The 27,004-nt window shown below is 41.6% G+C and overlaps 1 protein-coding gene across 1 annotated transcript; it reads left to right on the top strand.

The window, feature by feature from the left end:
- The first annotated feature begins 1,106 nt into the window (after nt 1-1,106).
- On the top strand, nt 1,107-14,786 carry LOC124148333. Its single transcript, XM_046519369.2, has 2 exons — nt 1,107-1,410; nt 11,189-14,786. Exons 1-2 carry the CDS (start codon nt 1,389-1,391, stop codon nt 13,069-13,071), a joined length of 1,905 nt encoding a protein of 634 aa, XP_046375325.2. The 5' UTR covers nt 1,107-1,388; the 3' UTR covers nt 13,072-14,786.
- The last annotated feature ends 12,218 nt before the right edge of the window (nt 14,787-27,004 follow it).

Genomic DNA, 27,004 nt, shown 5'->3' with positions numbered 1-27,004 from the left:
GCCGCCCTCAGCAATATCCCAGCTATATGCCAGCGGGCTGTAAAAAATCGAGTCTGGACCAGACAATCGAGTGATTGAAATCATGAGCATCGATCCACGCAATTGGGATGCGACGTGCATGAACCAAGTCAGCAAGCCTGACCACCCGATCCCATTAGTCGGCTCTTACGACAAGTATAGTCGCCTTTTACGACAAGCATGGGTTGCTGAAGGCCAATTCTACCCTCACAGCTGTGTACGAGGGACGTTACCACTCACACTGCGTCAATGTGAGAAACATGAACACCATATCATTACCCCATACAGCAGACTTCGACAACTGGTTACGTTATAGTATGTTTGTTTGTTGTTTGTCGCGGCGGCCTCAGTGATGGTGTTGTTTTACTTTAACGATCCACACCGTCAGGATAAGATGAGACGCAAGTCAACCGACTCTCACCGAGAGTCACCGAGTTATGCCGAGTTACACCGAGTGTCGCCGAGTTGCACCGAGTCACACCGAGCATGTATGTATGTATGTATGTATGTATGTATGTATGTATGTATGTATGTATGTGCTAGTTTCACAGTTTTTACTGTGTCACTAGGTTGGACCGTTGACTCGCGTGTCATCTCTTAACTATATATTATATATTATCTTAAAATCCATTGATATTTAACACAAACATCGTCTGTCGTCACAAACTGAATTCCCCGGGAAGATCCAGGTGAAAATGGGTCTTCAGAAACCCATGCTTGTCCTAAGAGGCGACTAACGAGATCGGGTGGCTGCTGACTTGGTTGATGCATGTCATCGATCTCAATAGATCGATGATCATGATGTCAATCACTGGATTGTCTGGTCCAGACTCAATTATTTACAGACCGCCGTCATATAGCTGGCGTTAAACAACAAACAAACAAACAAACAGACTTTAGAATAGGATCGCAGGCCCTGAGGCAGATCGAGATTACCCGTGTTGTTTAACGCCGCACACAGCACGCTATGGCGCCATCATCCAACTCGCCGAGGTCAGCCACCCAATTCCTGCTGTCGCCTACCCGGAATCCCCACGTCCACCCCGAGAAGCCAGTTGAGCTAAATATAGACGGAGGGTCACAAGATACAACCCGGAATAACAGGCCCACAATACGTAGGTTGTTCAGTGACACCGACAACCAACTGAATGCAACAACGTGTCATGGCCCAATGAAGACGGGGGCTCTTTCGTTCCGTGATTTCACAATCACGACAGTCGATCTGGAAATTTCCCCTTTGGTTTACTTAAGCTGGGAGGTATTTTTCACTTGTCACATCCTGGTTGATATTGCCTGATTAGTCATGCGTGACGTCTTGCAACTGCACAGCCAAGACTAAGGACGAGTTTAAACGTCGTAAATCTAACACCATGGACGACACGAGAATTGAAGGTACGTGATGTTTACAACACGTTGAATAATATGTACACACGAACACCTTGTTAAGGACGTGATGGGATATGATACACATGGATGTATATGTTGAGGTATAGTCATGTATATGTTGAGGTAAAGTCATGTATAGGTTGGAATATGGTATTTATGTGAATGTATACCTGGACAGATATGTATAACCTACATTCAGTAACCAGTCACCGTGACATACATCAAGATGTCACAGCCCCTCACCACCCTCACGACAATACGGGATTCAAGCCTTACTCCACTGAGACACGTCGAGTTAGTTGGCGTTTGACACCGTCCTTCGTGTTCTCATTCCGCGGCTGTTATATGGAATCCTGGCAGGGCCATTGTCGCCTTTACAAGACATGCAAAAGATCAGGGGCCCGTTCCACAAAGCGAGACCGCCTCCGTGGTCTTGTGGTAGAGCGTCCGCCCGGAGAGCGGAAGGTCCGGGGTTCGATCCCCGGCCGCATCATACCAAAAGACGTTAAAAGATGGTACTTGTTGTTACCCTGTCTGGCGCTCGGCATTAAGGGGCTAAAACAAGGACTTGTCGGCTCGGAGTCAGTATACTGTGTCTGAGTGGGGTATTCATGTTAAACTGCAGCATGGTATCTCAGTGAGCTAGCACTATAAATCGGCATCAGTCCGGTCTAGTACAAGCAGCCGCACAAACACACACACGTACATGCACGTCGCTATATAAGTGAAATAATCTTTGACGCGACGTTAAACCCCATTTCACCTCACCTCACCTCCACAAAGCGAACTTAGCGCTAAAGTGATCATAGTGTCCCATACTTAAACATAGGCGCTTTGATTAATCTTGATACTCTTCATGTGGAGGAAGTGATGCGGTTCTCGGATGTCTACTTGGATGAAACCCACGAGCCATGTGTGGATAAACGTAGAAACATACTCAAACAAACTGATGATCCGCCTATAAACATACAATATGACCATTAGCCCATTTGATGATAAACTTTCAAGACTACGCGAGTGCAGACCCCGAGATCATGGATAGATGCTCTTAATATCAATCACTTGATTGTCTGATCAAGACAAGATTATATCCAGTCATATGTTACAGCTGGAATATTGCTAATCACGGCGGTAAACAATAAACAAACAAAAAGCTGTATCCTCACTTGGATCATTATGAGGTCGAATTGTGAATAACTCGATTATTTACAGACCGCCGTCATATAGCTGGAATATTGCTGATTGTGACGTTAAACAACCAACCAACAAACAAACAAACAAAAGCTGTATCTCGTACCCCGACAATGTGGACCGTTTTTTCCAATATCAATTACCTGATTGTCTGGTCAAGACTCGCTTATTTACAAACAGCCGTCAAAAAGCTGCAATATTGCTGATTGTGACGTAAACAACTCACAAACAAACAAACAAGCAAACAAACAAAAGCTGTATCTGTACCCCGACAGTGTGGACCGTTTTTTCCAATATCAGTTACCTGACTGTCTTGTCAAGACTCCCTTATTTACAGACCGCCGTCATATAGCTGGAATATTGCTGATTGTGACGTAAACAACTCACAAATAGATGTACCTGTACCCCGACACTGTGGATCGTTTTTCCCAATAAACAAACAAACAAATAGCTGTATCCGTACACCGACAGTGTGGATCGTTTTTCCCAATAAACAACTCACAAATAGCTATATCTGTACCCTGACAGTGTGGATCGTTTTTCCCAATAAACAACCAAACAAAAGCTATATCTGCACCCCAACACTGTGGATCGTTTTTCCCAATAAACACACAAACAAAAGTTATATCTGTACCCCGACAGTGTGGATCGTTTTTCCCAATAAACAAACAAACAAAAGCTATATCTGTACCCCGACAGTGTGGATCGTTTTTCCCAATAAACAAACAAACAAAAGCTATATCTGTACCCCGACAGTGTGGATCGTTTTTCCCAATAAACAAACAAACAAAAGCTATATCTGTACCCCAACACAGTGGATCGTTTTTCCCAATAAACACACAAACAAAAGCTATATCTGTACCCCGACACTGTGGATCGTTTTTCCCAATAAACAAACAAACAAAAGCTTTATCTGTACCCCGACACTGTGGATCGTTTTTCCCAATAAACAACCAAACAAAAGCTATATCTGTACCCCGACAGTGTGGATCGTTTTTCCCAATAAACAAACAAACAAAAGCTATATCTGTACCCCGACAGTGTGGATCGTTTTTCCCAATAAACAAACAAACAAAAGCTATATCTGTACCCCAACACAGTGGATCGTTTTTCCCAATAAACACACAAACAAAAGCTTTATCTGTACCCCGACACTGTGGATCGTTTTTCCCAATAAACAAACAAACAAAAGCTTTATCTGTACCCCGACAGTGTGGATCGTTTTTCCCAATAAACAACCAAACAAAAGCTATATCTGTACCCCGACACTGTGGATCGTTTTTCCCAATAAACAAACAAACAAAAGCTATATCTGTACCCCGACAGTGTGGATCGTTTTTCCCAATAAACAAACAAACAAAAGCTATATCTGTACCCCGACAGTGTGGATCGTTTTTCCCAATAAACAAACAAACAAAAGCTATATCTGTACCCCGACAGTGTGGATCGTTTTTCCCAATAAACAAACAAACAAAAGCTATATCTGTACCCCGACAGTGTGGATCGTTTTTCCCAAATAAACAAACAAACAAAAGCTATACCTGTACCCCGACAGTGTGGATCGTTTTTCCCAATAAACAAATAACAAAAGCTATATCTGTACCCCGACAGTGTGGATCGTTTTTCCCAAATAAACAAACAAACAAAAGCTATATCTGTACCCCGACAGTGTGGATCGTTTTTTCCAATAAAGAAACAAACAAAAGCTATATCTGTACCCCGACAGTGTGGATCGTTTTTCCCAATAAACAAACAAACAAAAGCTATATCTGTACCCCGACAGTGTGGATCGTCTTTCCCAATAAACAAACAAACAAAAGCTATATCTGTACCCCGACAGTGTGGATCTTTTTTCCCAATAAACAAACAAACAAAAGTTATATCTGTACCCCGACAGTGTGGATCGTTTTTTCCAAATAAACACACAAACAAAAGCTATATCTGTACCCCGACAGTGTGGATCGTTTTTCCCAATAAACACACAAACAAAAGCTATATCTGTACCCCGACAGTGTGGATCGTTTTTCCCAATAAACAAACAAACAAAAGCTATATCTGTACCCCGACAGTGTGGATCGTTTTTCCCAATAAACAAACAAACAAAAGCTATATCTGTACCCCGACAGTGTGGATCGTTTTTCCCAATAAACAAACAAACAAAAGCTATATCTGTACCCCGACAGTGTGGATCGTTTTTCCCAAATAAACAAACAAACAAAAGCTATACCTGTACCCCGACAGTGTGGATCGTTTTTCCCAATAAACAAATAACAAAAGCTATATCTGTACCCCGACAGTGTGGATCGTTTTTCCCAAATAAAGAAACAAACAAAAGCTATATCTGTACCCCGACAGTGTGAATCGTTTTTTCCAATAAAGAAACAAACAAAAGCTATATCTGTACCCCGACAGTGTGGATCGTTTTTCCCAATAAACAAACAAACAAAAGCTATATCTGTACCCCGACAGTGTGGATCGTCTTTCCCAATAAACAAACAAACAAAAGCTATATCTGTACCCCGACAGTGTGGATCTTTTTTCCCAATAAACAAACAAACAAAAGTTATATCTGTACCCCGACAGTGTGGATCGTTTTTTCCAAATAAACACACAAACAAAAGCTATATCTGTACCCCGACAGTGTGGATCGTTTTTCCCAATAAACAAACAAACAAAAGCTATATCTGTACCCCGACAGTGTGGATCGTTTTTCCCAATAAACAAACAAACAAAAGCTATATCTGTACCCCGACAGTGTGGATCGTTTTTCCCAATAAACAAACAAACAAAAGCTATATCTGTACCCCGACAGTGTGGATCGTGTTTCCCAATAAACAAACAAACAAAAGCTATATCTGTACCCCGACACTGTGGATCGTTTTTCCCAATAAACAAACAAACAAAAGCTATATCTGTACCCCGACAGTGTGGATCGTTTTTCCCAATAAACAAACAAACAGAAGCTATATCTGTACCCTGACAGTGTGGATCGTTTTTCCCAATAAACAAACAAACAAAAGCTATATCTGTACCCCGACAGTGTGGATCGTTTTTCCCAATAAACAAACAAACAAAAGCTATACCTGTACCCCGACAGTGTGGATCGTTTTTCCCAATAAACAAACAAACAAAAGCTATATCTGTACACCGACACTGTGGATCGTTTTTCCCAATAAACACACAAACAAAAGTCTGTATCCTCGCTTGGGCCATGTCAAGGACGAACTGTGAATACGTTTATGTTTTGTGAAAACGATTCTATGATCAGCGGACATGCATTGGTATGTAAACAATCCTTGCTCACCTATTCAAAGCCTGTTTGGCGCTATCGCGATGGATTGTGTGGGAGAAGCTTATCGTACATCTTGGAATAAGAACTGGTGTTTTTTTTGTTAGGTCCATATATCCGGCCTTTGTGTGACAGAGTGAGTATTATTTTGCGCCGCATTTATCAATATTCCAGCAATATCACTGCGGGGTACGTCAACAATGGGATTAACAAATTATACCCATTTGGGGAATCGAACCCGGGCCGACGTGATGAGCGAATGCTTTAACCACTAGGCTACCCCACCGCGCGTCCCTTGACTGTGGGTTCGAATCCCGGTTCGCCCCGATTATGTTTCTAGGTTTGTCAGCAACATACCCGTGCTCGTGGGTTTCACCAAAGTTGGAAACGTCTGAGACCTGCATCACTTCGGGCTTTCGTCCCACATCTAGGTGACACGCCGTGATATAACTGGAATACAGCTCTGAGCAGCGTTAAACCCATCTCGCCTACTCACTCACTTTTTTCGATGTTTAACACAAATATAACTGCATTTCAAGTTTTAAAAAGATATAAATGTGAGATCGTTTTTAATCCATCAAACTTCTGCCCTATTTATTCTGGATGCGTCTCTTTCTGTAGTGCGTCTATTTACCAGGTGTAAACTGGGGCAGATTACTTAATGACTCACGGTATATATGACAGGTAGGCTTGTTCAGACACACTGGGGCAGATTAATTAATGACTCACGGTATATGGGACAGGCAGGCTTGTTCAGACAAACTGGGGCAGATTACTTAATGACTCACGGTGTATGGGACAGGCAGGCTTGTTCAGACAAACTGGGGCAGATTACTTAATGACTCACGGTGTATGAGACAGGCAGGCTTGTTCAGACAAACTGGGGCAGATTACTTAATGACTCACGGTATATGGGACAGGCAGGCTTGTTCAGACACACTGGGGCAGATTACTTAATGACTCACGGTGTATGGGACAGGCAGGCTTGTTCAGACACAGTGGGGCAGATTACTTAATGACTCACGGTGTATGGGACAGGCAGGCTTGTTCAGACACACTGGGGCAGATTACTTAATGACTCACGGTGTATGGGACAGGCAGGCTTGTTCAGACAAACTGGGGCAGATTACTTAATGACTCACGGTGTATGGGACAGGTAGGCTTGTTCAGACACACTGGGGCAGGTTACTTAATGACTCACGGTATATATGACAGGCAGGCTTGTTCAGACAAACTGGGGCAGATTAATTAATGACTCACGGTATATATGACAGGCAGGCTTGTTCAGACAAACTGGGGCAGATTAATTAATGACTCACGGTATATGGGACAGGCAGGCTTGTTCAGACAAACTGGGGCAGATTACTTAATGACTCACGGTATATGGGACAGGCAGGCTTGTTCAGACACACTGGGGCAGATTACTTAATGACTCACGGTGTATGGGACAGGCAGGCTTGTTCAGACACACTGGGGCAGATTACTTAATGACACGGTGTATGGGACAGGCAGGCTTGTTCAGACACACTGAGGCTGATTACTTAATGACTCACGGTGTATGGGACAGGCGGGCTTGTTCAGACACACTGAGGCAGGTTACTTAATGACTCTCGGTGTATGGGACAGGCAGGCTTGTTCAGACAAACTGGGGCAGATTACTTAATGACTCACGGTGTATGGGACAGGCAGGCTTGTTCAGACACACTGGGGCAGGTTACTTAATGACTCACGGTGTATGGGACAGGGAGGCTTGTTCAGACACACTGGGGCAGGTTACTTCATGACTCACGGTGTATGGGACAGGCAGGCTTGTTCAGACAAACTGGGGCAGATTACTTAATGACTCACGGTGTATGGGACAGGCAGGCTTGTTCAGACAAACTGGGGCAGATTTCTTAATGACTCACGGTGTATGGGACAGGCAGGCTTGTTCAGACACAGTGGGGCAGATTACTTAATGACTCACGGTGTATGGGACAGACAGGCTTGTTCAGACAAACTGGGGCAGATTACTTAATGACTCACGGTGTATGGGACAGGCAGGCTTGTTCAGACACACTGGGGCAGATTACTTAATGACTCACGGTATATGGGACAGGCAGGCTTGTTCAGGCAAACTGGGGCAGATTACTTAATGACTCACGGTATATGGGACAGGCAGGCTTGTTCAGACAAACTGGGGCAGATTACTTAATGACTCACGGTGTATGGGACAGGCAGGCTTGTTCAGACACACTGGGGCAGATTACTTAATGACTCACGGTGTATGGGACAGGTAGGCTTGTTCAGACACACCGGGGCAGATTACTTAATGACTCACGGTGTATGGGACAGGTAGGCTTGTTCAGACACACTGGGGCAGGTTACTTAATGACTCACGGTGTATGGGACAGGCAGGCTTGTTCAGACACACTGGGGCAGATTACTTAATGACTCACGGTGTATGGGACAGGCAGGCTTGTTCAGACACACTGAGGCAGGTTACTTAATGACTCACGGTGTATGGGACAGGCAGGCTTGTTCAGGCACACTGGGGCAGGTTACTTAATGACTCACGGTGTATGGGACAGGCAGGCTTGTTCAGACACACTGAGGCAGGTTACTTAATGACTCACGGTGTATGGGACAGGCAGGCTTGTTCAGGCACACTGGGGCAGATTACTTAATGACTCACGGTGTATGGGACAGGCTGGCTTGTTCAGACACACTGAGGCATATCATGATTGACGGGTCTCAGATTCGCGATTTTGTGACAAGCCTCAGGCATTACCAGTTCAGGATAAAATTCGTCACCCTGATCTGACCACTGGGTGTTTTCTCTGATAGTTCCCGAGTAGAAACCCAGTCAGAAATCCAGGGGAAACCACCAGGTGAAACCCCAGGTGAATCCCCACGTAAAACCCCAGGTACATACACGTAACTGGTCGACATTGGCCGGCACGGCAGAAGACAGTCCTCAGTGAAATGACGTATGTGTTGAGTGTGAACTGGAGCGGAGAAATCACTGGGCGTTCTATGAAGCCAGTTGCGGATATAATCTTAAGACGAAAACGAAATACACCTCAACATTTTATCTGTATGACCATCACAGATTTCTTGATAGTGTCGATAATTCCCAATCATGGGCAGCACTGCCGGTTGTAGTCATGAGTGAGTGAGTGAGTATGGTTTTACGCCGCTTTTAGCAATATTCCAGCAATATCACGGCGGGGGACACCAGAAATGGGCTTCACACATTGTACCCATGTCGGGAATCGAACCCGGGTCTTCGGCGTGACGAGCGAACGCTTTAACCACTAGGCTACCCGACCGCCCCTGTAGTCATGAAGGAAGATCCTAAGGGCTGAAGGCCCGCAGGATCTTTCCGACCAGGCGGGTTTACATTTTCAACCAAAACCGAGGATAAGTGTTTTATCTGACTTATAAACCGACAAAGTTAATTCTAATTGAGATACGCAATAACGAGGATCTATATATGCGATATAACGAGACTATAAACGCATCCGTCAGCTATGTTGAGTGACGACTACAGGTGTCATGCACGTGCTGGTCGTGCACGCACGCATTGCCCGTGAGCGTCTCCGTCATAATGTGGACAGCTTACAGTCGAGTTTCATTTTGTGGCAAGATGTGGGAGAGAGAGGAAGGTGGCGATTTATTTCTCACACAAACGAAAACTAAAAAAACCGCTTCTGCGCTGCCGTAGGAAGGGGGGCCTGCAAAGATTATCATTGTAAATGTCAACTTCAATTAAAGTGAAGAAAATCTAGTATTGCGTGTGTTTTTTTTAAAATAAAGGGTATGGAAGTCCTGGGGACTTACTGTGGAAGACCCAGGGACTTGATCTGAAATATGTAACTTTTTATAACGATGAAAATCAAGTCCCAGGGTCTTCCACAGTAAGTCCCGGGTTTTCTACTCAAGTAAAACCTCATGTGGGTCTTTCTCAAGTTTGAAGAAACCTTACGATCAATACAAATGAACACTCTGAGGTTTATAATTCTGTTGTTAAATCTAATCCAGTTTGTTTCTTGTTTAACGCCTCACTCAGCAATATTCCAGCTCTATGACGGCGGTCGGGAGAAAATCGAGTCTGGACCAGACAATCTAATGATTGACATCACGATCCACGCAATGAGATACGATCAACCAAGTCAGCGAGCCTGACCACCCAATACTGTTAGGCGCCTCTTACGACAAGCATAGTCGCCTTTCACGACATGCATTGGTTGCTGAAGACCTATTCTACTCCGGATCTTCACGGGTCTATTATCAATTATTAGTGATACATTTACTAGTATTCTCACATGTTTAAGCTACAACCTTCGTCATTAATGGATACCGTATTCACCAAGAAAGTAATGTTTATGTGATCACGTTTAAAAAAAATAAATGAATCTACTTTCCATTATGTTGCTCACCCAACTCACTCACTCACTCACTCACTCAAAAGAGTCATGTACCCGTCACTTTGCAAGGTTGTGAATACATGTCTCTGGAATTATGCCAATATCAGGGCAGATGAAACAATTATTTCATTATTGATATTGATATATTTCCCCACCCCCGCCTGTAGGGGACCCTGCAGACTATACAACTCACCTAAACATGTGGTAGAAAGTAAATATGTTCTGATTATTATACAAAATGACTATTTGCATTAAACAAATTAACTTTTATAGTTTGTTGTATTCAACAAATAGTCCGTACTTGTAGAACAGGGTATCCCAGAAATCATAAAAAAACATCACCTTTTTCGGGTCACCCAATGTTTGTTTGTGTGTTTGTTTGTTTGTTGTTTTACGCCGCACTCAGCAATATTCCAGCTTCATAGCCTGTTTGTGGTGTTTCCCGTTAACAATACTCGCCAACTAACTTTTACAATTGTTGTTCATGATGATGATGAGGAGGAGGAGGAGGAGGAGGAGGAGGAGGAGGAGGATGACCGTTGAGGTGGCTAAGTGGTTTAAACGTCGGCTCGTCTCATCGAAGACCCGGGTTCGATTCCCACATGGGTACAGAATGTGAAACCCATTTCTGGTGTCCCCATTGTCATGTAGCCTGAGTGAGTGAGTTTGGTTTCACTTTTAACAGTATTCCAGCAATATCATGGCGGGGGACACCAGAAATGGGCTTCACACATTGTACCCATGTCGGAAATCGAACCCGGGTCTTCGGCGTGACGAGCGAACGCTTTAACCACTAGGCTACCCGACTGCCCAGAGCGACAAAGATAAGTCAGATTTATAGTAATTTTTCATGGTTTGTGTACAAAATTCCCTCAGAACTCTTCTATTTTTTTAGGGTCTTCGTCCCTCAGCCGACATGATTCCTTCAGTCGGGGATTCCTGGAATGTGGCATCTGCTTCGACCAGTTCAAGGAACCCAAGTTCCTCCCCTGCGTCCACACCTTCTGCAGAGGATGCCTGTCCGGCTACATCCAAAGCGTCTGCTCGAGATCCAACCCTCGCTTCAATTGCCCAACATGTCGGGAAAACATCGAAATTCCAAATCCAAGTGTTTCAATTGATAAGTGGGCCAGTCACTTCAAAGACAACTTTCTGATCAAGAACCTTCTGGGCATGGTGTCCAGTGGAACAGACTCTATACCCACCGTGCAGGGGCGGCTCTGTTACAAGCACCCAGGCAAGTCTTTGGACTTTCTGTGCGTTGACTGTGATGTGATGATCTGCTCGTCCTGTGCTCCAACTCTCCACAGGACGTGCCTGCAAGTCATCACACTGGAGGAGGCTGTGGCTGAGAAGAGGGCCAGGATCAGGATGTTTCATCACTCCTTCTGTTCCCACCTTGACAGGTCTGCAGCCAGGAAGCTGGAGCAGGCGAGGGAACATGACAAGCTGGAGCATCAGTACTGTACAGAGAAGAGAAAGATCGTTCAACATGTGGCAGAGGTCGTGCAGAAGATCAAAGGAGAAGAAGCCAAAATCTTGGAGGAGCTGGACCATGCTTACAGCAGGTTTGACAGCGAGCTGAATGAAGAACTGCGTAACCACAACAGTCAAACTCAATTTCTCACTCGTCTGAAAGATGCATCTCATGACCTGATCCACGGTGGTGACCTCCATCGCGTTATTGACCAGTACAACACAATGGAACAGTACTGCATTAAATTCTCATCATACAAGGAGAAGTCCTCTTGTGATATACAGATGCGGAACCTGAGCTACCAGGCGAAACACTGGAACGTGCCGCCATTAGGAAGCCTCAGTAGCCAGTCGCGTACCAGACAGTTGATGCTTTTGCCGATCTCCACACCACCACCGCTCCCCCCAACGGCACCTGCTTCCCCTGCCACGCCCACGTCTCCCCAGACACCAGTTCAGGTCGGAAACATCTCTCCTTTCGAACCCCTTGTTACCGAAAGGCGGGACTTGAAGCTGGAAAGAATCATCTCTGCTAAAGTAAAGGGGGATAAGAATCAACCAAGCTTACGTGATGCTGTGTCTGTAGCCGGTGGAGTTTTGGTTGTCACTGACGGGGAGAATTTCTGCGTCAAGTCCTTTTACACGCATGGTACCAAGGACATGCAGAGCAAGCTGACCATGGAGAAGAAGCCGCACGGTATCTGTAATTATGTTGGGAACATGGTGGCAGTCACTGTCCCTGCAGCCAAGCATGTTGCTATCATGTCCGTCTCACCGACCCTGATACTACAGACGACCCTCAAGACCGAGCTGAAATATTGGGGAATCACAGCTGTGGGCACAGATGCCTTCGCCGTCAGCACCTGCCCTGGGACAGGGGCGGTCCTCATCCACATCATGGACTTAGAGGGTAATATTCTCAAGTGTATTCACAACGGCACAGCTCTGTTCGCCAACCCCTTGTACATGTGCACTGTTGCCAATGGAGACCTCATGGTGTCTGACTGTACGGTGTCCAAGGTAGCCTGTCTGCGGTTGAGTGGCCACGTGATACACATGTGCGAGCTTGGGTTTGGTAAGTACATTAAGAAACCCATGGGCATGGCCGATGATGGCAAAGGTTACATCTTTGTGGTGGATAGCAAGCCGGCCCTAGCGCTTGTGGACTATGCGGGAAGTATACGGTACATGTTGCACAAGACGGAAGGAATGAAGGATCCGAAATGCGTGGCGATCGGATCCAAAGGAACTGTGTATGTTTGTAATGAGAATGGGAAAGTGGGTGTGTTCACAGTTCAGTGAATAGGTTTGTTACCAGTTTCAACGTTACGAATGGATATGTTTGACAATGCGGACTCTTTAAACCACCGGGGGGTAAACTCGCCGATTGGCAGTTCTAGCACGGAAGTCATCGATCGATACCCAGACCGTGGCTAACTTTAATACACATAGACAGGTCTGTGTCACACTAGACAGCGTCTAGACCGTGGCTAACTGTAATACACATACACAGGTCTGTTTCACACGAGACAGTGTCTGGGCCATATCTACCTTTAATACACACAGACAGGTCTGTGTCACGCGAGACAGCGTCTAGACCATGTCTACCTTTAATACACATAGACAGGTCTGTGTCATCCTAGAGAGCGTCTAGACCGTGGCTAACTCTAATACACATACACAGGTCTGTGTCACACGAGACAGCGTCTAGACCTTGTCTACCTTTAATATACGTGTAGAATATGTGCCATTTTATTTGGGGAACTTTACATGTGGGACAGAGCCCAGTGGAATGGCGAAAGTCTAATTTCGTGATGCCTACATATAGCCAGTTTAGAGCGGATTGTATTTTACGGGAGGTACTAGAAATATTTACTTTATTGATTTGTTTATTTATTGTTTTGTATGTCCATGTGGCGGGGAAGGTGTGCAGCTGTTTGAAGTTTTCTTCAATGCGGAATCTTTAAACCACCGGGGGGGTTAACTCATCTCTAGCACGGAAGTCATCGATCGATACCCAAAGGCAACAAGACTTTAAGTAACACGGGAACACAATACACTGTGATGGAATTCACTTTCTGCCCATGACCGCCTCCGTGGTCTAGTGGTAGAGCGTCCGCCCGGAGAGCAGAAGGTCCGGGGTTCGATCCCCGGCCGCGTCATACCAAAAGACGTTAAAAGATGGTACTTGTTGTTACCCTGTCTGGCGCTCGGCATTAAGGGGCTAAAACAAGGACTTGTCGGCTCGGAGTCAGTATACCTCAATTTCACCTCACCTCACCTTTCTGCCCACGCAGCCAGATGTGACTAGTGTAGGAAAACTAAGTGAACTTAAAAACAGCACGATAATTTATGCTAAAAAGTTTTATGAAATGGTGTATTTATACGATAGCCAAGGAAAGAAGAATTGGGTTACTAATATAAGAACGACGTTATTTTCACTCGGATTCGGCCATGTTTGGTTATCACAATCACCCGGTAACGTACAGGTATTTACTTCGATGTTATTTCAACGTTATGAAGATACTTTTCAACAAATATGACATAGAAGATAATGTAATAGCTCCAAATTGTCCTTCTATTCTCATTTTAAATTAACGTTGAAGTGTAAAGAATATTTGTATTGTGTACCCGGGAGTAAATTCCGGTCATGTATGTCAAGGTTCAGATGCTGTGCACACTGGCTGGAAACAGAAACTGGTAGAAAACTTAATATCCCTCGTGAAGAAAGATTTTGCAAACTATGTCAAGTTGGCCAAATAGAAGACGAGTTACATTTCCTGCTAGTGTGCCCTGCATATACTCACCTACGCAATCTCTATATTCCTTCAAAATAAGTTAAAAATTCTTTTATCTACAACCAACACAAAGCTGATTATTGATATCGCTAAATATCTGTATCACAGTAAAGAAGAGAGAACACGTATTTTATCATTGTGACTGTTGCCATAAATATGCCATACATTTTGTACAAAGGGCCTGTGGCCTGTACTGCACTGAATAAAGAATTCAAGATACATGTACTTTATGCTAGGCATTGGAGATTGAGCAGATCTTCTACTTGCTGGTCCATGGCTACCTTTAGTAGATGGGTCTGTGTCATACGAGACAGCGTCTAGACCTAGATCGTAGAGCACACTTCCTCTATGAATGATATGACCTAGACACAGATGTTTGGGCTGTAGAATTGAATCATTCAAACACACTTTGACATCGCACCGTCACTGTCTGGATCGTTGCTCACAATATCAATCACTAGACTGTCTGGTACATACTCAGTTGTATACAGACCGCCGTCATATAGCTGGAATATTGCTGAGTGCGGCGTTAAACAAACAAACAAACAAACTGAAGTCTGACTTGCCTTTATTCAAATAACGGTCATGTTGTCATCATGATACTTTCATGTTGTATTCCCTCTTTTGTATTGTACCATGTTTATATTCTGTCATCACCACTCCTATTCAACGTTATCTGATTCGCCAAACACTGCTTAAACGTGCAAATATTTAACTTATTGAAGATTAAGTTCTTGTAGTGATGTATTGGTTGGTTAGGCTAGTTGTTAAAGCGTGTCCTTGTCGTGATAAACCTGTTTTCGAATCTGTGTTCATGTACGTTAATTTTTAAAAGTAAAAACAGCTGTAAAATAAGCATTCATTTTTAAATCACATACTCGCTCAGCTTAGTGACCAATCGATCTCAAAACACAATACAGTAAACTACGGTTATAACGAACTCAAAGGGACCACAAATTTAGTTCGTTATAACCGCAGTTCGTTATAAACATACATATAGCATATATACAGCATATATACAGCAAATGGCCGCGACCCAAAAATCAGATCGTTATATCCGCCAGTTCGTTATAAGCGTGTTCGTTATAAACGTAGTTTACTGTATTTTATTATCTCTTTGTATAGATGCTAACGATTATACGTAGCGTTTGAAAAGTAATTACCCCGACTTCTGATTTATCTCAAATCACCGTTAAAGAACGATGTTTTTCAGCAAATTTCGTTTTTACATCTCGTTTCGACTTTTTGCACACGCCATGCCATTAACGGTGGATCAGTATCACCCAGGTCCACAACGTTACCTCGGCCGAGGGGGTCATGTCACGGCTTCATGTCAAAACGTCCTCAAACCTCAAAAATCAAAACGGCAAAAAAAATTAAAATGGCCCCAACAAAAAATAATAATAATGTGAGCAGGATGTGTACAGAGTGTTCATCTTGGACGGTTTTAATAACAAATGAATATCCAATGTGAGCAGGATGTGTACAGAGTTCATCTTAGATGTTGTTAATAACAAATGAATATCCAATGTGAGCAGGATGTGTACAGTGTTCATCTTAGATGTTGTTAATAACAAATGAATATCCAATGTGAGCAGGATGTGTACAGTGTTCATCTTAGATGTTGTTAATAACAAATGAATATCCAATGTGAGCAGGATGTGTACAGAGTTCATCTTAGATGTTGTTAATAACAAATGAATATCCAATGTCAGCAGGATGTGTACAGTGTTCATCTTAGATGTTGTTAATAACAAATGAATATCCAATGTCAGCAGGATGTTTACAGTGTTCATCTTAGATGTTGTTAATAACAAATGAATATCCAATGTCAGCAGGATGTGTACAGAGTTCATCTTAGATGTTGTTAATAACAAATGAATATCCAATGTCAGCAGGATGTGTACAGTGTTCATCTTAGATGTTGTTAATAACAAATGAATATCCAATGTGAGCAGGATGTGTACAGTGTTCATCTTAGATGTTGTTAATAACAAATGAATATCCGATGTGAGCAAGATGTGTACAGTGTTCATCTTAGATGTTGTTAATAACAAATGAATATCCAATGTCAGCAGGATGTGTACAGTGTTCATCTTAGATGTTGTTAATAACAAATGAATATCCAATGTGAGCAGGATGTGTACAGAGTTCATCTTAGATGTTGTTAATAACAAATGAATATCCAATGTCAGCAGGATGTTTACAGTGTTCATCTTAGATGTTGTTAATAACAAATGAATATCCAATGTGAGCAGGATGTGTACAGAGTTCATCTTAGATGTTGTTAATAACAAATGAATATCCAATGTGAGCAGGATGTGTACAGTGTTCATCTTAGATGTTGTTAATAACAAATGAATATCCAATGTGAGCAGGATGTGTACAGTGTTCATCTTAGATGTTGTTAATAACAAATGAATATCCAATGTGAGCAGGATGTGTACAGAGTTCATCTTAGATGTTGTTAATAACAAATGAATATCCAATGTCAGCAGGATGTGTACAGTGTTCATCTTAGATGTTGTTAATAACAAATGAATATCCAATGTCAGCAGGATGTTTACAGTGTTCATCTTAGATGTTGTTAATAACAAATGAATATCCAATGTCAGCAGGATGTGTACAGAGTTCATCTTAGATGTTGTTAATAACAAATGAATATCCAATGTCAGCAGGATGTGTACAGTGTTCATCTTAGATGTTGTTAATAACAAATGAATATCCAATGTGAGCAGGATGTGTACAGTGTTCATCTTAGATGTTGTTAATAACAAATGAATATCCGATGTGAGCAAGATGTGTACAGTGTTCATCTTAGATGTTGTTAATAACAAATGAATATCCAATGTCAGCAGGATGTGTACAGTGTTCATCTTAGATGTTGTTAATAACAAATGAATATCCAATGTGAGCAGGATGTGTACAGAGTTCATCTTAGATGTTGTTAATAACAAATGAATATCCAATGTCAGCAGGATGTTTACAGTGTTCATCTTAGATGTTGTTAATAACAAATGAATATCCAATGTGAGCAGGATGTGTACAGAGTTCATCTTAGATGTTGTTAATAACAAATGAATATCCAATGTGAGCAGGATGTGTACAGTGTTCATCTTAGATGTTGTTAATAACAAATGAATATCCAATGTGAGCAGGATGTGTACAGTGTTCATCTTAGATGTTGTTAATAACAAATGAATATCCAATGTGAGCAGGATGTGTACAGAGTTCATCTTAGATGTTGTTAATAACAAATGAATATCCAATGTCAGCAGGATGTGTACAGTGTTCATCTTAGATGTTGTTAATAACAAATGAATATCCAATGTCAGCAGGATGTTTACAGTGTTCATCTTAGATGTTGTTAATAACAAATGAATATCCAATGTCAGCAGGATGTGTACAGAGTTCATCTTAGATGTTGTTAATAACAAATGAATATCCAATGTGAGCAGGATGTGTACAGTGTTCATCTTAGATGTTGTTAATAACAAATGAATATCCAATGTGAGCAGGATGTGTACAGTGTTCATCTTAGATGTTGTTAATAACAAATGAATATCCGATGTGAGCAAGATGTGTACAGTGTTCATCTTAGATGTTGTTAATAACAAATGAATATCCAATGTCAGCAGGATGTGTACAGTGTTCATCTTAGATGTTGTTAATAACAAATGAATATCCAATGTCAGCAGGGTGTGTACAGTGTTCATCTTAGATGTTGTTAATAACAAATGAATATCCAATGTGAGCAGGATGTGTACAGAGTGTTCATCTTAGATGTTGTTAATAACAAATGAATATCCAATGTGAGCAGGATGTGTACAGTGTTCATCTTAGATGTTGTTAATAACAAATGAATATCCAATGTGAGCAGGATGTGTACAGAGTGTTCATCTTGGATGTTGTTAATAACAAATGAATATCCAATGTGAGCAGGATGTGTACAGAGTGTTCATCTTGGATGTTGTTAATAACAAATGAATATCCAATGTCAGCAGGATGTGTACAGTGTTCATCTTAGATGTTGTTAATAACAAATGAATATCCAATGTCAGCAGGATGTGTACAGTGTTCATCTTAGATGTTGTTAATAACAAATGAATATCCAATGTCAGCAGGATGTGTAGTGTTCATCTTGGACGTTGTTAATAACCAATGAATATCCAATGTGAGCAGGATGTGTACAGTGTTCATCTTGGACGTTGTTAATAACCAATGAATATCCAATGTGAGCAGGATGTGTACAGTGTTCATCTTAGATGTTGTTAATAACAAATGAATATCCAATGTCAGCAGGATGTGTACAGAGTGTTCATCTTAGATGCTGTTAATAACAACTGAATATCCAATGTGAGCAGGATGTGTACAGAGTGTTCATCTTGGACGTTGTTAATAACAAATGAATATCCAATGTCAGCAGGATGTGTACAGAGTTCATCTTAGATGTTGTTAATAACCAATGAATATCCAATGTGAGCAGGATGTGTACAGAGTGTTCATCTTGGATGTTGTTAATAACAAATGAATATCCAATGTGAGCAGGATGTGTACAGTGTTCATCTTAGATGTTGTTAATAACCAATGAATATCCAATGTCAGCAGGATGTGTACAGAGTTCATCTTAGATGTTGTTAATAACAAATGAATATCCAATGTCAGCAGGATGTGTACAGAGTGTTCATCTTAGATGTTGTTAATAACAAATGAATATCCAATGTCAGCAGGATGTGTACAGAGTGTTCATCTTAGATGTGTGTTATTACAATGTGTTATCTTCCAATGGAGTTCACGTGTTTTTTGTTTTAACCAACCTCATCAATTTTCTTTGTTCTGTGTTCTGACCAGTGTACCAATCTGTTGTGAAAACATGAGTAAACTTTTATCCTAATGATGAAACCTTTTGGGGCATGGAGCTCATACAAGGGGAGCGACATAACACCATCGGAGCTCCTTCAAATATGCGCTTCAAACCATGGATCAAGGGTTTAAAAGTGTGACCGTCACGATATGGCTGAAATATTGCCGTTGTGACGTAAAGCACTCACTCACTCACTCACTAACTAAATGTGTGATATGCGATGTGTTGTTAGTGCTGAAGATCTGTGTGTATACAATTAATCGGATCTGACCTATGAACAGTTATACAATGCATATAAAACAATTAATGCATAATACAATTAGTGTGGCCATTTTGACTTTTTTCTGTGGCCTTTTTGACCCGCTCCCGCCCTAAGAGTGGCAGGGGTGTGTCTAAAGGGGGTCACGTGGTACACTAGAAACAAGCTTATTTTTTTTTTTACCTGTAAACTATTGAGGAAATAAAACTAAAAAATCCCCCTTCCCTACCTTTTCAGTTTTGAAAATAATCATACGAAATAAGCAACGTGTTTAAAGTGAGTGAGTGAGCTGGGTTTAACGCCGCTTTTAACAGTAGTCCAGTTATGTCACGGCGTGTCAGCTTAATGTGGGTGGAAACCCACGAGCACGGGTATGCCGACAAACCTAGAAACATAATCGGGGCGAACCGGGATTCGAATCCACAATCATAGGTTTCTGGCGTGCCCAGGGGACGCAACTCTGCACAGCGAATCGCGGCGCCTTAGACGACTGGGCCACCCGTGTCCCCTCCGTGTTTAAACTGGCCGACACCTCATATACCTACTCGCGGATGTGAGTCATCCACGACAGTCAGCGATGTTAGTATATTTATAACCCTAAAACATTGTGGACACCCAATACACATTGTGTAGTATAGTACGAACCATATATATGCTAGTGAGTGTGTGAGTGAGCTGTATGCTCACTTAAAGTTGGTCTGTCATGTTTGGCTAAAATCTAAAATGGAATTCACATGCTGTTCGGAACTGAACTTTGCTCTTCAATTTACCAAGAGAACGCCTTAACAACAGGCTGGCTACCTGACACCGCCATAACTACTTCACCTGCTAGCTATGGACACATTTATTGTATAGGTATAGACTTAGTGTTCGAAAGAGACATCTGGGGGGTTAACTCACGCCGATTGGCAGCTCTAGCATGGACGTCATCGATCGATACCCAAAGGCATCAAGACAAAGTAACACTTGATCATAATACACTAAAATGGAATTCCCTTTCTGCCCACGCAACCAGATGTGTCTAGTGTAGGATAACTAAGTGAATGTTGGACATTTCATTGTTTTATCAATTCGGCTTTGAGAATGAGTGAGATTATTGAAGGACACTTTGAACTGTATTTGAGTCATGTTGACTTCAAGTCGTGTTGGCGTGTTGACTTCAAGTGTGAAGCGTGAGTATGATGGGTTTAACGCCGCTTTTAGTGATCTTCCAGCAATATCACGGCGGGGTACACCGGAAGTGGGCTTCACACATTGCACCCGGGTCTTCTGCGTGGCGAGCGAACCTCAAGGCCACATCACCAAACTTTATGTGTGAAGAAAGTGTTGGCCGTGGCTGAGACCATGAGAGCAATCATAACCAGGTCACATCGACGAGACTCGAACAACAATCAGTGGATCCTGGCATGGCAAAGGGATGTAACTCTTCACAGCATGTGAATCAACTCTAGGCACCGGATAGCGGACAAACCCTAGTTTCTAAGCTGCCTGGCCTGTTCAAACGTGTTCCTTGTCTTGTAACTAAACGCTACACTCTGCAATATTTCGGTTATCTGACAGTGACTGTGAATAATCAAGTCTGGGCCAGACAATCCAGTGACTGATATGCTTGCCCGCATCCCATTAGGGAACGTTGATAGACAAACCAAATAAGTCGCCGAGCCTGATGCCCCGATCTAGTTAGTCGCCTTGTACAAGAATAGGTTTCTTTAACCCTGAATCCGGAATCCAATGTAGGTTGGTTAGTTGCTGAAGACCTATTCTACCCCGGATCTTCACGGGTGTAGTTATAGAAAAACAGCTGATGAATCGTGTTTAGTACTGACAGTTTTCAATCTTTATTGCAATTAAACATGAACAAAATAGGAAAACAATCTTTAACAGAAAGAGGGTTAAAAATGGTTTACAATACACACGTGTCATACGATGAAGTAGACAAAGACAATGTATTGTTATACTGCATAATACTGTCAGTACTGCCCCACAGTACTATCTTTCACAAACCCATGGAGATGTCATCTCTCCATAAAGAGGCACAATGGTGTATTAATTTTCTAGGAAACTGGAGAATAGTATTTATCATCCAAAACTGGCTCCCACAGGAGATATCGCTTGGATGAGATCAAGCGATATCTACACTTACATCACAATGCTTTGCAGACCATTGTGACATCACTGGTTACCATGACGTCACAATCAACTGACATCACTAATGGCTCTGCTACTGAAGCAGTTTGCAGTACTTTTTACACAGAAGACACTGCTAATTACTGTCTACAAATTGAAAAAGTTGAAAGAATGACGTTGGATGATAAATAAAATCTCACCCTTGTGTCTTTTGATATCAAATAGATCAACACTCGTTGATAAAAGTGGCAAAAATCCTCGGCAAGCCTCGGAATTTTTCCACTTTTATCAACTTGTGTTGATATATTTGATATCAAAAGACACAAGGGTGAGATTCTCTATATGCATGGAGCATGACGTTACATTGATTGTCACGGATGATGCAGACTCCCTGATGATGCAATGAAACACGTTACAGGTCATGTATAGGTCCTGAAAAGGTAATAATCATCAAATTCCATTCATAAATACTCAAATTATCATGTAACACAGCTTTTTTTACGCCTAGTTAATAATGGGTGACCTTGACCTTCAAGGTCATCCAATCATATGTCAGAAAATTTCCCAGGGGTATATTGAAGGTATATCAGGTATTAAGTCTCCAACATTTTAAATAAGCATTGCTGCTCAACAATGCATATGACCTGAATAATTGCAACAGTAAAACAAAACATATATCTGTAGAACAAAACATGCATCCTTCATATTCGCAATAACGGTTTGAATACACATCCAGGGCGATGGAGTAGCCTAGTGGTTACAGCCTTCGCTCGTCACGTCAAAGACCCGGGATCTATTCCCCTCATGGGTACAATGGGTGAAGCCCTTTACTGGTGTCCTCAGCCGTGATATTGCTGGAAGTGGCTTAAAACATTAATTACCTACAGGTGTGAAACAACATCTTTGTTGTCCTGCATATGAATATAAGGATATATATATATATATCCTAAATAGAACAATACATACATCCTACATGTGTCCGTAATACTTGTCACACACAAGTAGAACAATGCACACATCTCACATAAGTAGAACAATGAATACATCCCACACAAGTAGAACAATGCATACATCTCACATAAGAAGAAACAATGCATACATTCCACACAAGTAGAACAATGCATACATTACACACAAGTAGAACAATGCATACGTTCTACACAAGTAGAACAATGCATACATTCTACACAAGTAGAACAATGCATACATCCCACACAAGTAGAATAATGCATACATCTCACATAAGTAGAACAATGCATACGTCCCACATAAGTAGAACAATGCATACATTCCACACAAGTAGAACAATCCACACATCCAACACAAGCAGAACAATGCATACATCCTACACAAGTAGAACAATGCACACATCCCACACAAGTAAAACAATGCATACATTCCACACAAGTAGAACAATGCATACATCCTACACAAGTAGAACAATGCATACATTCCACACAAGTAAAACAATGCATACATTCCACACAAGTAGAACAATGCATACATCCTACACAAGTAGAACAATGCATACATCCTACACAAGTAGAACAATGCATACATCCCACACAAGTAGAACAATGCATACATTCCACACAAGTAAAACAATGCATACATTCCACACAAGTAAAACAATGGATACATCCCACACAAGTAGAATAACGCATGCATCCTACACAAGTAGAATAATGCATACATTCCACACAAGTAGAACAATGCATACACTCCACACAAGTAGAACAATGCATACATCCCACACAAATAGAACAATGCATACATTCCACACAAGTAGAACAATGCACACATCCCACACAAGTAGAACAACGCACACATCTAAAACAACACATTTACCCATACACATAACACGCACGACTCTCTCGTATGATTTGTTGTCATAGATACGTAGAACAATACAGATCAGCATGCAAGGACACTTTCCTACATTCTGCCTCCGTGGTCTAGTGGTAGAGTGTCCGCCCGGAGAGCAAAAGGTCCGGGGTTCGATCCCCGGCCGCGTCATACCAAAAGATGTTAAAAGATGGCGCTCAGCATTAAGGGGCTGAAACAAGGACTGGTCTGCTCAGAGTCAGTATACTGTGTCTGAGTGGGGTATTCATGTTAAACTGTGGCATGGTATCTCAGTGGGCTAGCACTATAAATCGGCATCAGTCCGGACTAGTACAAGCAGCCACACACACACACGTGCATGCACGTCGCTATATAAGTGCAATAATCTTGGACGCGACGTTAAACCCAATTTCACCTCACCTCACCTTTCCTACATACACAGAATTATCTTGCAATAGCTTATGTCAGTGACAGCGTCAACACAAGCGCGAAAGTAAAACATAATAACCATAATAAAATAACAACACATGAGTATGTTCTAAATGAAATTAAAATAACATGATCACATGTTTAATTTAGATGCACACACATATTACACAGATGGAGGTCTGAAACACAAGCATAAACCACACAAAAAACTCACTTGGGAAAACCACCACAACCATGGAATGATTGCCAAATAAAACAAATAGAAACAAGAGTCATCAGAAAGATGACATATCCCCCCGGCAGCTGTCTGTAAAGAAACCACCAGTAAATGTGCAATTCTCTATGTAATGAGTGAACAGTTCTTTAAGAAGCATACATTGTTTACCCACTGAATGGTTTTCGAATTCTGCCCCGGAAACGAACCCGTTCCCCAATGGAGTCTATGTCCAACTTCATTCCATAAAAATTTTAAAAAATAAAAATTAGAAAAATCCCAAAATATCAAAAGGCACCACTTCAGTATGTGCCTGATAGACTTGCCAAGTTTCGATCAAATACACTGAATGGTTTTGGAATTCTGCCCCGGAAAAGGAAATGATTACGGACGGACAGACGGACGGACAGACAGACTGGCTGATCCCTATATCCTCCGGCATAACATGCCGGGGGGATAAAAAGCTAATGTGTCAGTAAATATGCAGTAACAATTTCATTAGTAACAATATAATGTTGCAAAATATTTTCAGGCCTTACAAGAGGTGGTTTTATCTCCACATCTCTCATTGCAAGTGGCTATGTACATCTTGGGTGAAAATTTGTGATAAGGCCAAACTTTAAGGATTTTTGGCCTTAAACTTCAGGTTGGTAGGTCGGAAAAATAAAATAACGAAATTTCAACTTCAAATATTATTTTTTATTTCCTCTTACAAATCGTCATAATTCGTTGTTTTTTAAAAAATTCATGATACATTTTCAACGTTTTTCGTACAGGATTTTAATAGTTAAAATTTATTGAAAGTGATAGTAAATGAATTTCATAAACGTTTAACTTATTTCTGGTTGGTGGAAAAACAAAAATCATTGTTTTTCATTTCTAGTCAGTGATTCATTTAGATAAATACATGAAAAAATATATCGGTATGCGGGTAACGTTGACCCAGTTTCCGTATAATGAGATATTAGCACTTTTGGACAGTGTGTGAAAATACCCAGAGTTACCATGTCAGGTTGTGTGCCCGTAGGACATTTCAGATCATTATTAAATGGACGACGGCTGGCATCAGATATACATGAATTCTGCCGCTGTCAATAATGCACGAACTATCACCTAAAACAGCATTGTGTGCAAAATTACAGTAAAAACTGGTTATTATTTGTTCATAAATACTCACAAGGATTAACCCAATGGGAGAAAAAATATATTGAGTGAGTGAGTGAGTGAGTGAGTTTGGTTTAACGCCGCTTTTAACAGTATTCCAGTTATATCACGGCGTGTCAGCTTAATGTGGGAGGAAAGCCCAAAGTGATGCAGGTCTCAGACGTTTACCACTTTGGTGAAACCCACGAGCACGGGTATGATGCTGACAAACCTAGAAACGTAATCGGGGCGAACCGGGATTCGAACCCACAATCATAGGTTTCTGGCGTGCTCAAGGGTTGCAACTCTGCACAGCGAATCGCGGCGCTTTAGACGAATGGGCCACTCTAGATTCCATAGGCAAAACCTTGGACTACATTGTGAATGATAACATGGGAGAACACGTAAACACTCAACAGGTCAGAATTAAATCTGGAGCTCTGCCGTATTCATAAATTATTTTAAAAACTACAATTAAAACTTGCATAATTTTTTCATATTTTTCCTCCACCTTCTTAACATTTTGAGGAAATCAATAAAAACATTTGAAATTCATATCCCCAAAACAAACTTGACCTACCAACCTGAATTCTGTGGCCTAAAAAACGTAATCCTAACAGAAATCTGGCCTGAGTAAGTTTGGTTAGATCATGGCGTGTGAGCTTAACAAGTGAGGTAAGTTCAAAGACGTAATACTGCATACAAACGCTGGTTTTGATTTAGCCTTTCAACATCCCTGAATGATGAAAGTGTATTCCATTGTTTGATTATCACGTGACTAATACAGGACTTCAAATCGAACTACACACAGGGAAACTTGATATTACAATGATCAAACTTGCATAGTTTCGCTACATTTGCCTTTTAGAAAGATGACAGTTCATCATACTGAGGTTGAGTTGACATTGTATGGATTAAACCACTGCAAACAATTGAGCTGTAATAATACTCTTTGTCAAGATATGATATATATCTTGATAGCAAGGTCACTATACGAAACATAGTACGAAACATGAAAACTCAAACACTGCCTGTACCAATCTGGTACCGTGTAAAATATACAGGCCTCAAATCAGGAAAAGATGAGCAAAGCTGGTGGCGGAGAGTAGGTGGATGGGTGACCAAGTTGGTAAGCTTGACTCCTGTTTCTAGGACTTTGGTCATGTAGTGCTTTGAGCATACTTTAGGGTGTTGACTTGGCATATAACAAATATCATCATCATCATCATCATCATAGGAAAAATGGATAGGAGTTTCATGTAGTATTTAGTTTTTAATGTGTAACACAGATGGCTTGATTCGAACTTACTTGCAATGTTTCTGGAATTTGTACGTCAAGATAACTATAACAACAATATATGGAAACATACAATTTTCTACCAACTCTTAAATATGTTTTTGATGGGTATTTCCAGCTGTCATAAAAAACAAAACATTTGAGTTGTAAGTGAAAGGTCGCCAGGGTTTCCTGGAACACAAGTATTTATTTGGCCTCACGAAAGATATGTCACGTCATGGACAGGGTCACAGGATGATTGTCTGACAAACACCTGCTT

This window comes from Haliotis rufescens, unplaced genomic scaffold (genome assembly GCF_023055435.1).
Source record: "Haliotis rufescens isolate VD_foot unplaced genomic scaffold, xgHalRufe1.0.p SCAF_34, whole genome shotgun sequence".
In the NCBI taxonomy this organism is placed as follows: domain Eukaryota; kingdom Metazoa; phylum Mollusca; class Gastropoda; order Lepetellida; family Haliotidae; genus Haliotis; species Haliotis rufescens.
The sequence above is the reverse complement of the archived record's forward strand: the minus strand, read 5'-3'. Positions and strand labels throughout refer to the sequence as shown.

Coding starts and splice junctions, on each gene's coding strand:
- LOC124148333 (XM_046519369.2), top strand. CDS start 1,389: ATGGACGACACGAGAATTGAAG. Junction 1,411..11,188: donor GGACGACACGAGAATTGAAG/GTACGTGATGTT, acceptor CTATTTTTTTAG/GGTCTTCGTCCCTCAGCCGA.